This window comes from Leptopilina heterotoma, unplaced genomic scaffold, assembly GCF_015476425.1.
Source record: "Leptopilina heterotoma isolate Lh14 unplaced genomic scaffold, ASM1547642v1 Lhet_123, whole genome shotgun sequence".
Lineage (NCBI taxonomy): Eukaryota > Metazoa > Arthropoda > Insecta > Hymenoptera > Figitidae > Leptopilina > Leptopilina heterotoma.
The window spans coordinates 6,225,941-6,239,244 of record NW_025110842.1 but is presented as its reverse complement, the minus strand read 5'-3'; the positions used below and the strand labels follow the sequence as shown (position 1 = coordinate 6,239,244).

At 30.0% G+C, this 13,304-nt stretch overlaps 1 protein-coding gene across 1 annotated transcript in view; it reads right to left on the bottom strand.

Annotated features, from left to right (window-relative positions):
- The window catches only part of LOC122512715 (DNA N6-methyl adenine demethylase-like), a 120,207-nt gene that overhangs the window by 16,704 nt on the left and 90,199 nt on the right, over positions 1–13,304 (bottom strand). The window contains exon 3 of the mRNA XM_043628730.1: positions 1,426–1,713. Within this exon, the coding sequence (XP_043484665.1) occupies positions 1,426–1,713 (288 nt within the window). The remainder of the gene's footprint in view (positions 1–1,425; positions 1,714–13,304) is intronic.

Below are 13,304 nucleotides of genomic sequence, written 5' to 3'. Positions count from 1 at the left end.
AATATGCAAAAAATAAAAAAGAGTTATCGAAAACTAGACTAGAGTGGGGAAAATAACACTAAACTGGGTAAAAACTAGACTAGAATGGGCAAAAACTAGACTAGACTGGAGAAAATTACACTAGAATCGACAAAAAGTAGACTAGACTGGGCAAAAATTAAACTAGACTTGGAAAAAATCAAAGTAAACTAGGCAAAATGTAGACTAGAAACTTTTTTCTTCAGTCTAGTCTACTTTTTTTCCATTCTAGTCTACTTTCTGTCCAGTCTAGTGTAATTTTTGCCCAGTCCAGTCTCCTTTTTGCACATTCTAGTCAAGTTTTTGTCTAGCCTAGTGTAATTTTCCACAGTCTAGTCTAGTTTTTGCCCAGTCTAGTATCATTTTCTCAAGTCTAGTCTAGTTTTTGCCCAGTCTAGTATCATTTTCTCAAGTCTAGTCTAGTGTATTTTTCCCCAGTCTAGACTAGTGTAATTTTTCCCAGTCTAGTCTAGTTTTTGTCCAGTCTAGTATCATATTCCCCAGTCTAGTCTAGTTTTTGCCCAGTCTAGTATCATTTTCTCAAGTCTAGTCTAGTGTATTTTTCCCCAGTCTAGACTAGTGTAATTTTTCCTAGTCTAGTCTAGTTTTTGTCCAGTCTAGTATCATATTCCCCAGTCTAGTCTAGTTTTTGCCCAGTCTAGTATCATTTTCTCAAGTCTAGTCTAGTGTTTTTTTCCCCAGTCTAGTATAATTTTTCCTACTCTAGTTTCTACACATTCTAGTTTAATTTTTGTCCAGTCTAGTATAATTTTCCCCAATCTAGTCTAGTTTTTGCACATTCTAATCTAGTTTTTGCCCAGTCTAGTATCATTTTCTCAAGTCTAGTCTAGTGTAATTTTCCCCAGTCTAGTCTAGTTTTTGCCCAGTCTAGTGTAATTTTCCCCAGTCTAGTCTAGTTTTTGCCCAGTCTAGTATAATTTTCCCACGTCCAGTCTAGTGTAATTTTCCCCAGTCTAGACTAATGTAATTTTCCCCCGTCTAGTCTAGTTTTTGCATATGCTAGTCTAGAGTAATTTTTCCTAGTCTAGTTCTTGTCCAATCTAGTTTAGTTTTTGCCCAGTCTAGGGTAATTTTTCTCAGTCTAATCTAGTTTTTGTCCACTCCAGTCTACTTTTTCCCAGTCCAGTATACTTTTTCCTTCACTAGTTTCTAGACATTCTAGTTTAATTTTTGTCCAGTCTAGTATAATTTTCCCTAACCTAGTCTAGTTTTTGCACATTCTAATCTAGTTTTTGTCCAGTCTAGTGTAATTTTCCCCAGTCTAGTCTAGTTTTTGCACATTCTAGTCTAGCTTTTGCTCTCCTAGTCTAGTTGATCCCCATTTCTCTCTAACCTCTAGTACCCTTAGAAAAAAATTTTTTTCTCTTTTTAAAAAATCAAACTCACCATGGAGACAACCGGAGCGGCAGTATTTCCGTTCCTGAGACCCGTTTGTTGACTCGGTGGATTAAGCTGATCCTTGGCCTGCATTGGATCGGAATGTATTGCCGGTTGTGTTTGTTGTTGTTGTTGCTGTTGCTGCTGTTGTTGTTGCTGCTGTTGCTGTTGTTGTTGCTGCTGTTGTTGCTGTTGCTGCTGCTGATGAGGCAGTCCACCAATTCCTGCTTGCGGACTTCCTAGACCCGCCGGCGCACTGTCCGGCGTACTAACTTGTCGTGCAATTTTTCTATAACTCTGCAAAAACAAAGGAATTGTTTCAATAAATACAAATAGTAAAAAATTAATAAATAGATTTAATTTGAATAAATTAAAAATAATTTTTTTTTTGCTTTTAGATGACAAAAAATATTTAAATTTAAAAAAGCCCGCGTTAGAATTGATTGACAGAGGGCGCTATTGACTTTCTCACAAGCGGTAATATTTTACATGAAATTATAGTACTAATCGTAAAAGTAATAATAAAAATAGTAAATAATAATAATAGTGATAATAATAATGATCGTAATAATAATAAAAATATTAAATACTGATAACATTTAATCAAAAAATTTTTTTTTTGTTTAATTTTCTTTTTCACGTATCTAAGCAAAAAAAGAGAAAAAGATCCAAAGCTTGACCCCAATACTAAATATAACTTCAAGTAGGCCGTAAGTATATGTGGTTAAATATTCTATAGTCAAAATTATATTTGCAAACAGAATAAATTAACGCCTTTCGAATTCCCTTTATTGTCAAGAGCGACGAACTTGAAAGTTGAGAGAGAGAAACAAACGTCATGTTCATTTGTTCGACCAGCTCTTTTTTTGTCACGTTAATTAATTCTTAAAATTAAATTAGTGAATGTTTCTCTTTTTAATGACGAGAGTGAATTTTATAAATATTTATTATTTTTTTTATCGCTTCTTTTATTTTCAAAATTCATTATTATTAATAAAATTGTTTTTAAATTCATAATTATTGATAAAATTATTTTTATCAATAAAAATTTATTCTTTTTCATTAAAAAAGTGTTTTTCTTTATAATTTTTTTCTGTATCAATTTTTTTTTTTGCTTTTTATTTATATAATATTATAATTTTTTTCCCTTGAAAAATTACTAGTTATTTTTTTAAAATAAAATTTTTTTTCTCTGATTTTCTTCACACAAAGTTTTTCTTTATTACTCAAATTTTGCTTCGCAGGAATAGAAAATAAAGGAATATTTAAAAAATTTTCATTTTGTAATTTTTATTGAAAGAAAATTGCATTATTCATTTTTTGTTTAAAATAATAAATAAAGAAAAATTAATTCTTTAATGTGCTGATGAAATAATAGCTCAATTACTCGTTCAATAACTCGGATTTGGTTCAATAAGCGAATGCATTCAGTAATAAAGGTTGCGTGCTGATGTGAATTAAATAATATAAATATAGCCATCGAAGAAATGTAATTTTAGTTATTTCTAATTCAATATTTACTTTTTATTGACATATCGTATAGCTTATCGTTACGTATTAATAGTTTTCATCTCTTTTTTCTTTTCCCTCTTATTTTTACTTTACAATATTAATTTATCTCTTTGTGGATTAATTTATTTAGTTACAATTAAAAGCACAAAAAATAAGATTTATTTACAATTAAAAGCACAAAAAAATAAGATTTATTTTTTAATTTAATTTATCAAATCATTGATAATAATTAATAATTAAAAATTAATAACTGATAATTAATAATAAATAATTGAAAATTAATAATTAATAATAATAATACACTATTGTAATTGATTATTCAATTATAATTCATCTTTTTTCTGCAATAATAACTTCAAATATTACCGCTTGCGAGAAAGTCAATGGCGCCCTCTGGCAATTAATTCTAACGCGGGCTTTTTCAAATCTTCAAAATTATTTTTTTTCCTTTTTAGTAAAAAAATTTAGCGTTGTGTTGTTATTATTATTATTATTGAAGAATAAATTAAAACTTTCTGTAAAAATGAAAAAAAATTATTATTATTATTATTAATAGTAAGTAAGTAAAAAAATTAATAAAAAATAAAGAATGAATAAATAAAAAAAAAAATAATTACAAAATTTACTCCGTCTCGTGAATTAGCAAAAAAAAAAGAAAAAATCTTTACCCTCGAAAAATTGCCAAACTCTCATCTTCTCTTTTTTTGCGATAAATGTAAATATTAAAAAAAAATTCTCGTCAGGCAAACGAAAGAAGGAAAAAAAAAATATTGCAAAATTTACTTTATGTATTTTCATCTCATATTTGCTTGCCTGCCCGACATTTAATGTCCGCGCGCACAAAATGACTTCAGTTAAGACCGGAAATGCGAACTTATTGCCGAGGCACCCTCTTCTCTCTCTCTCTGTCTCTCTTTCTCTCTCTTTCTCTCTCTAAAGAAATTGAGTGGCTGTGCAATTACAATCCCGTACCGTAAAATGCCAGACTCATCAAATAAATGAAATTGCTTTTTTTATTCTTAAAATATATTAACATTTAATCTTGAGGTTAAGAAAGAGAAAAAAAATAATAGAGAAAATAAATTTTTAACCAAGGAGATTTTAATTATTTTATATTTAAATTTTCATTTCTCTGTTTTCTTTCTCGTGGTGAAAAAAAAAATCAGTGAACAATTACCACTAGCGAGAGAGTTAATGGCGTCCTTTGTCAATTAATTTCAACGCGGGATTTTTGAAAAGATAAAATTTATTTTTTCGTTTTTGGTCAATTCGCTTTATTTATTTATTATTATTACAATTATTATTATTATTTATTATTATTATTTTATTAATATTATTATTATTATTAATATTTCTATATTATAATTAGGTTTAATATCAAAATATTCTAATTATTAGAATAATTTGACTGAAATATTACTGCTTGCGAGAAAGTCAGTGGCGCCCTCTACTAATCAATTTTTACGCGGGCTTTTTGAAAATTAAAAATTTCTTTTTCCTTCTTTTATTGATTTTCTTTATTTATTGTCATTTTCTTATCATTTTAATTATTCTCATTATCATTATGGTTATTAATATAATTATTATTATTATCATTATCAATATTATTATTATTAAAAAAGATTTTTTTAATAAATATTATTATTATAATTACTCTCGTTACTATTTTTAAAATTATTATTTAGTAGGGAAAAAAGATCGTTAGCCAAAAAACTCATCAATAAAAAGAAAAAACTTTAGGAGAAAAACGTGAATGAGCGAATATACTTCATCCCTTTCAATTTTAATGACGTGAAACATTTTTTAGCCAGGAAAAGTACGATAAAAGAATTGCATTAAAAAAATGGTTTCTCATTATTTAGTTTCAAAAAAAATAAAAAGAAAAAATTAATAAGGAAGAAAAATATGTACGTTTTTCATTTACCCTTCCCCCCCAAAAAAATAAAGTACTTTTGAGTAAAGAATTTTTAATTATAATTTTAAAAATAGAATTTTAATTGTAAATTTTAGTGAAATGTGAAACTTTAAATGAAATATGTCATTTTGAAGAACAAATTAGTGAAATATAATTTTATGAAAAGCTTTATTAACAATTTTTGAAAATAAATAATTTGAAAACATTTTTGAAATTTACATTTAAAAACCATTTTTGTGAAAAATGAAAAATAAATTAAAAACAATTTTGAAAAAATTTGTGAAATTTGGAAATTAAAAAAATGAAATTTTCGATTTTGTTTCTAAAATTCAAAAATAAAATCCAAAAGTTTTAATTTTATTTTAAAAATTCTAAAAGAAAAACTGGAAAATTCAATTTTGTTTCAAAAATATTCCAAAAGAAGAAAAAATTAACTTTGTTTCGAAAGTTTTTGAAATAGAATAGAATTTTTTAATTTTGTTTCAAACTTTCAAAAATAAAAAAATTTTAATTCTTGTTTCAAAAATTTCAAAAATTAAGAAAAACTTTTTTAATTTATTTCTAAAAATTCGAAAATAAAATCTTAAAATTTAAATTCTATTTTTGAAATACTAAAATAAAATCAAAAATTAAATTCTGCTTCTAGAATTCTAAAATAAAAACGAAATTTTTTAAAATTGTTTCTAAAATTCAAAAATAAGAAAATACTTTAATTTCATTTGTTTAATTGTAAAATTAAAACAAAAATTTTCAAATTTGTTTCTAAATTCTAAAAAAAGCCAACTTTTAAACTTTCTTTAAAAAATTTTCAAGTTTATAACGAATTTTTAAATTTTAATTCAAAATTCTCGAATTTTTCAAAAATTTTCAAAAATAAATAAAAAACTTTTTAATCTTCTTTCAAAAATTTTAAAAATAAAAACAATCTTTAATTTTCTTTCCAAAAATTCAAAAATAAAAACAAAATTTAATATAAAATTATCAATTTTAACTAAATAAAAATTTTATTTCCAAAAATTAATTTCCAAAAATTAAAAATTATCTAGAAATATTTTTCTTATTCAATAAAAGAACAAAAGAACTATTTTTTCGAAAATAATAAAATCAATTATCCCACAAATATTCGCCGTTTCCTTCTTTTCTCTATTATTCAAACAAAAAATCCACATAAAAGAATCAGGTAAATTTACCTTCAAAAAAAGGGAAAAAAATAATAGATCCCTTTATTTGTCGGAAGTTCGGCAGAAATTCATCATAAAAATATTAATAAAAAAAAAATGCGTTCAGCTAAAAATCACAATTGATATTTAAGAAATTGCTTCGGATAAATTCTTTGAAACGTGAAATTCTTTTTTGACAACGTCAATCATATTTCTTTTCAACTCAAAAATACCCACCACCACACCGCACCGATAGTATTTTAGAAATAAAAAAAAAAAGAAAAGAAAAGAAAAACCAAGGGGAATCCCTCCTTAAGTTTCTATGCCCAGGGGGTGAAAGGGAAGGGGGGGAATCCCCTCAGTTTTGAAACACGTGACTATCCACGTGGTTCTTTTTTTACCCCCACCACTTCCAAAAAACGAGGCTTTTTTTACCCCCACTCCACTTTTTTGGAAAAATTCCCGGAAATTTAATTTAAAAAAGTGATTACAAATTTTTTTTCCTCAATTAATTAAGATATGAAACAAAAAATTTGCGAAAATCTCTTACCAACCGAGGGTAAAAATCCTTTTTTTTATAACTTTAGATCAAATTTTACACTCGCGGATAATTTTTTTCTTTTACTTTCTTTACACAATTTTTTGCACCAAAAAAAAAAAATAATATTTTCACTAAAAAAACAGTTTTCTTTTTACTCTTTTTGCAAAATAATTGCTTTACTTTGAAAGAGAATTTGGAAACTTTTAACTTTTATTAGCGAGAGAATATTTTTTTGTCGATTTTTTTCGGCAGTATGTGTGATCGCGAACGAATCCTAACGCGGTCTTGTCGCGCTCTGGGTTCGCCTATCCTCTTTTCGTCTTCATCTCGTACTCCCGCTGTTTTTCCACCTTTATTCCCCTTAACGTCGCGTCGCTCTTTCCCCTTCCTTCTCCCCCCCTCCCTCCCACACACACAAACACCTCTAGGAGAGTGTCTGGCCGCGCCGCCGCCACCACCACCACTCTCTTTCCCCTGAGTCTCGACTGTTGGTTGGTCGTTTCCAGTGCTGCTGCCAATCGAGAGAGTCTATGTGTATTAGTGTGCGTCCAAAGTAAGCTTTTCGGATACACATGCCTTTTCGTCGGGTTTTCCACTCGGGAAGGTTCGTGTCGTTTCGCGGCTGCTTTTCCCCCTCTCCCTATAAATTTTCGACCCCCAAACGATTCGAGTCAGTCTCTCTCTCTCTCTCTCTCTTCCTCTCAAACTATTCGCGAGACTCGTCTCTCTCCTCTCCCTATTCTCTCTCTCTTTCTCTTCTCTCTCTCCACGAGACTCATTTTTCTCTCTCTATCTACTCTCTCTCTCTTACTCTCTCTCTCTCTCTCTTCGTGAGGAACGAGAAGAGAGATAGAGGAATCTCTCTCTCTCCGAGAGAAAAAATTCTTTCGGAAGAAACGAAAAGCATTGGCGAAAAGAGAGAAAGAAAGCATTCGCAAAGATAGTGAGAAAGAGGGAAGGAGGGAAAGAGAGCGAAAGCATTGGCGGAGAGAGAGAAAGAGAGAAAGAGAGAGTTCTTCCGATATATAAACATTTCCTTGCTTGAGAGGGAATCCCCTCGCTATCCCCCCTCTTTCCCTCGCGCCCTTGTCTCACTCTCCCCCCTCTCTCTCTCCCCTTTCCCTTCCTTACCGGCACCAGACGCCTGTCTCCTTCTCTTCTTTTTTTTATTCACTTTTCACTTCCTATGCTCGCTATATTTTTTTCTCTTTCTTCCACCCCTTCTTCTTGTGATTGTTTCTATCTTTTTTTTTGTTCTCCTGCTTCTTCCGCTCTTTCGTTTCTTCATTCTCTAAATTTTTTACTCTCTCTCTTTCTCTTTCTTCTTCGTTCTCTGAATTTTTTACTCTCTGTCTGTTACTTCTTCGTTCTCTCAATTTTTTATCTCTCTCTTTCTCTCTCTCTCTCTCTCACTAATTTTATACTCTCCCCCCCACTCTCTCTCTATTACTCTACTTTCTATCTTTCTCTCTTACTATTTTCATAAACCCCCCCCCCCTCTCTCCCTCTTTCTCCCTATTATGAAAAAAAGAGGGGGGAGAGTATCTTTACGTTCCCTCTCTCCTATTTTTTTTTTACCAAAAAGCTCAAGTACGAGAGAAGCAAAGAAAAAGAAGAATAAGGAAATAGAGAAAGAGAAAAAAAAGAGGGGGGAGAGTATAAAAATAGGGGTTAATATGAAATTAGTGAAAGAGAAAGAAAGAGAGAAAAAGAAAGAAGGAGAAAGAGAGAGGGAAAGAGACAAAAATCTCTAGTATGAAAGAAGCAAAGAAAGAAATCGAGAATATAGAAACAGAGAGAGAGAGAGAGAAACAGAGATAAAGAGGGGGTAGAGTAAAGAAATAGGGGTAAATATGAAATTATTGAAAGAAAAAAAAAGAGAGAGAAAGAAAGAAAAAAGGAAAAAGAGAGAAAATAAGAAAGAGAGTAAAAGAAAGGAAGAGAGAAAAAGAGAGAGATAGAAAGAGAGACAAAAATCTCGAGAACGAGAGAAGCATAGGAAAGAAACGAGAATATAGAAACAGAGAGAGAATAAAGAGGGGGAAAGTATAGAAATTAGTGAAAAAGAGAGAAATATAGAGAGAAAGAAAGAGAGAGAGAGAAAGAAAAAGAGAAAGAAAGAGAGAGAGAAAGAAAGAGAGAAAGAAAGAGAGAGAGAAAGAAATATTGAGAGAAAGAGAGAGAAAAAAAGATAGAGAGCAAGAAAGAGAGAGAAAGAAAGAAAAAAGGAAAGAGAGAGAAAAAAAGCTCGAGTACGAAAGAAGAGGAAAAGGAAAAAATGCAGAATATAGAAATAGAGAGAAAAAAAAGAAGGGGGAGAGTATTTCCCCTTTGTCCCTCTATTTCACTCGGAAGGTGCATACTCAGCCCCACGACCTCTCTCTTCTCCTCCTCCTCCTTTATCGGCCAAGTTTGGTATCCATGGCGATACGAGAGACTCGGAACGACGACGAAACTTTGTTTTTTATCATATTTCTTCGTTGCCTCTCTCATCTACCACGGGGTTTATCTTTCATTTCTTGCGAAAGCAAATTTCTGTTTTCATTAAAACCGAAGCGCTGCTAGAAAGGAGAAGGAGGAGGAGGAGGGAAAATAGAATATCGTTTTTGAACTGGAAATAATATCACTGCAAAATTATTTCCTATGGTCAAAAGAGAGAAAGAGAATAAAAGAAGGGAAAGAAGAAGAAAGAAAGGAAGAGTGGGGGAAAGTGGACTTAAGGATACCTTAAGTCTACCTTACGGCTAATTTAAATTAGATTGGGGCCAGCTTAAGGCTAAGTTAACTTATAGATTAATGTTAACTTAAGCCTACCTTACAGCTAGATTAAGTTAGATTAAGGTTAACTTAAGGCTAACGTAAGAATACATTAAGGTTAACTTAAGACTAGATTGAGGATATCTTAAGATTACCTTAAGGCTAATTTATGTTAGATTAAGGTTAATTTAAACCTACCTTAACGCTAACTTAACTCAAACCTAAGGTATTCTTAAAATAGTCTTAAGTTAACCTTAATCTATCTTAAGTTAGCCTTAAGGTATGATTAAGTTAACCTTAATCTAACTTAAGTTAGCCTTAATGTTTGCTTAAGCTAGCCTTAAGTTAAACTCAAGGTTTTCTTAAATTAGCCTTAAGTTAACCTGAATCCAACTTCATTAAGCCTTAAGATAGGCTTAGTTAGCCTTACAATTGGCTTAAGTAAGCCTTAAGTTAACCTCGAGGTTTTCTTAAATTAGCCTTAAGTTAACCTTAATCTAACTTAATTAAGCCTTAAGGCACGCTTAAGGTGTCCTGATGCTATCCTTAAGGTAACCTTAATGTAACTTAACTTAACTTTAATGCAGGCTTAAGCTAGAATTAAAGTAGGATTAAGCTAACTTTAAGCTAGCCTTAAGATAGGCTTAAGTTAACCTTAATCAAACTTAAGTTAAGCTTCGTCTAGCCTTAAGTTAACATTAAGGTATTCTTAAGTTTGCCTTAAGTTAGCCTTAATCTAACTTATGTTAGTCTTAATCTAACTTAAGTTAGTCCTAATCTAATTAAAGCTAGTCTTAATCTAACTTAAGTTAGTCTTGAGAGAGGCTTAAGCTAGCTTTAAGTTAGCCTTAAGGTAAACTTAAGTTAAAACTAACCTAACTTATGTTAGACTTAAGCTAGCCTTAAGGTCTGATTAAGCTTGCTTCAAGTTAGCCTTAAGCTAGGTTTAAGTTAACCTTAATCTAAGTTAAGTTAGGCTTTGGCTAGCCTTAAGTGGAGTTCTTAAATTTGCCTTAAGTTAATCTTAATCTAACTTAAGTTAGCCTTAAAGTAGGCTTGAGCAAGCCATTAGTTAACCTAAGCTAGCCTTAAGGTAGGATTAAGCTAACATTATTAAGTTAACCTTAAATTATTCTTAAGTTAGCCATAAGCTAACCTTAAGTTAATATTTATCTAAGTTAAGTTACTCTTAAGGTAGGTTTGAGCTAGCCTTAAGTTATTCTTCAATTAGCCTTAAGTTAACTTTAATCTACCTTCAGTAAGCCTTAAAGTAGGCTTAAGGTAGCCTTAATATAAGTTAAGTTATGCTTTGGTTAGCCTTAAGTTAACATTACAGTATTCTCAAACTTGCCTTAAGTTAATCTTAATCTAACTTAAGTTAGCTTTAAAGTAAGCAAGCCTTAAGTTAACCTTAATGTAACTCAAGCTAGCCTTAAGTTACATGGCCCCTTAATCTTTATCTAAGTTAAGTTACTCTTAAGGTAAAAATTTTTATTAAGTTTCCCTTCAGTTAGCCTAAAGTTAACCTTAATATAAATTAATTTAGCCTTAAGATAAGCTTAAGCTAGCCTTATGTTAACCTTAAGGTAGGTTTAAGATAAATTTAAGTTAGCCTTAAGGTAGTTAATAAGTTAACCTTAACATAAGTTAACCTTAACCTCACTTATGTTGGGTTTAAGCTAGTCTTAAGGTAAGATTAAGCTGGCCTCAAGTTACCTTTAGGTTAGCCTTAGGTTTACCTGAATCGAACGTAATTTAGTCTTAAGCCAGCCTTAAGTTAATCTTAATTTAAGTTAAGTTACCCTTAAGGTATGCTTAAGCGAGCCTTAAGTTAACCTTAATCTAACATAATAAGTTAGCCTTAGTGTAGGCTTAAAGTATCCTTAAGCTATCCTTAAGTTATCCTTAAAACAGTCATAATTTTGCCCTAAGATAGCCTTAAAGTTAAGTTAACCTTAATGTTGACACCTCAAGGACACTTTAAGGCTATCTTAGGGCAAAATTATAGATAACCCTAAAGCATCCTCAAACCAACCTCGAAGTACCTTCAAACCACCTTTGACCCAGCTTTAAGCCATCTCCACCGCCTTTTTCACCCTTGTTAGCCACTCGAAATGCCCACGCTGAACGACAAGTGGTTTTACCGAGTGCGGGATATTTGTTACCGGGGCGTTTTATAGGTACAAGTGTGCGGATAAAGGGGGAGAGGATAAGAACCCATCGAGTCTAGGAATGAGAAAGAGAAGTATATAAGAGTTAGGAGGGAGGATAATATCAAGAACTGTGTGGGGTTAACTCTGCAAAAGGGGGAATGCACGAAGCAGTGGAGTTTGTAAAAGGGGGAGGAAAAGCCTTATTCAACACGCGCCTTCTGCAACTTGTTGCAGAGACGTTAATAAACGAAGCCTCCATAGGAACCGCTTATACTTCTTCCAATCGTTCTTCGAGTGTTAAGAAGTAAGAAGAAGAAAGAGATAAAGTGAGAGAGGAGGGGTGACTTTAGCCCTCGATTACTGACGTAATAGAATGCTCGAATGAACTCAGCTCTCTTATCCTTCTCTCTCGAAAAAAAATTGTCGGATAAACTTTCAAATTCTCTGGTTAATTCTCTGGTCTTTCTAAAACCTGCTTGCTGTGTCAAATAATAAATTATTTTTATTTTATTCTATTTATTCCTGGTTATTCTACTATTTTAAATTAATATAATTACTAATAATTATAATTAATTTTGTAACTACTAATTGTAATTAATTTATTAACTACTAATTAACAAAATTATATTAATTTACTAAGAACGAAAAAATATTTTAAGATTTGAAAAAGCCCGCGTTAGAATTAATGACAGAGGGCGCCATTGGCTTTCTCACAAGTGGTAATATTTCACATGAAATCATTGTAATAATCGTAGGAGTATAAAAAATAATTATAATATAATTGAAAAGAATAATAATAATAATAATAATAATAATAATAATAATAATAATAATAATAATAATAATAATAAAAATAATATTAATAAAAATAATAAAAATAAAAATAGTAATATAATATTAATATAACAAATAGAAATAATAATAATAAAATTAAAGATAATTTTAATAATAGTAGAGATTTTTAGCCAAATATTTCCCAGCGCCTTTTATTTTTGAGGTAAAATATTTAATTAAAATAATTATTGTATACGCATCGTGATAGTGGGGAGGAGGAGGGGGAAGAAAATTGTAGTGATATTAAAAAGCGAAAAAAGAGGGAAGGTGTAGTATCAAGAATCTGTTGAATCGTTGCTTTTACATGCAATGAAACATGTATAATGCTTCAAGATACGGATCTTGGGTTTTGTTGAAAGGAAGATTGTGGAGGTGGATTTTTCTCTTTCTCTCTCACTCACTCTCGTGCTGCGCGAACTCACGCACGATTTACGCTCACATAAAAAAACTCCTCTTTTTTTGCCTCCATTTACCTTTTTCACTTAAAATCTTCCTTTTCAAAATGACCATAAAAGAAAAGAGAAATACAAAGTCCTTCTTTAAAATAATCATCATTTTCTCTTTCATGAAACTCATCAACTTTTTCTTTTAATTTATATTTCCATTTTTTTTCTATTTAACTTTTTTAATATTCAAATAAAACAAAATTGTAAATAATACTAGTAATACTAATAATACTAATAATACTAATAATACTAATAATACTAATAATACTAATAATACTAATAATAATAATAATAATAATAAAAATAATAATAATAATAATATTAATAATAATAATAATAATAATAATAAATAATAATAATAACTATGAATAATTATTAATTAAATAAGCGTATTTAGACTTTTTCATTAACAAAATAATTTAAAAACGGATTTAACAACAAGTAAATATATAATAATTATGAAACAAATAATAAAATTAACAAAATTAAACTAATTTACCAAAAAACTAAAAATATTATGTTTTAAATTTCAAAAAGCCCGCGTAAAAATCGTTCGATAGAGGGCGCCAT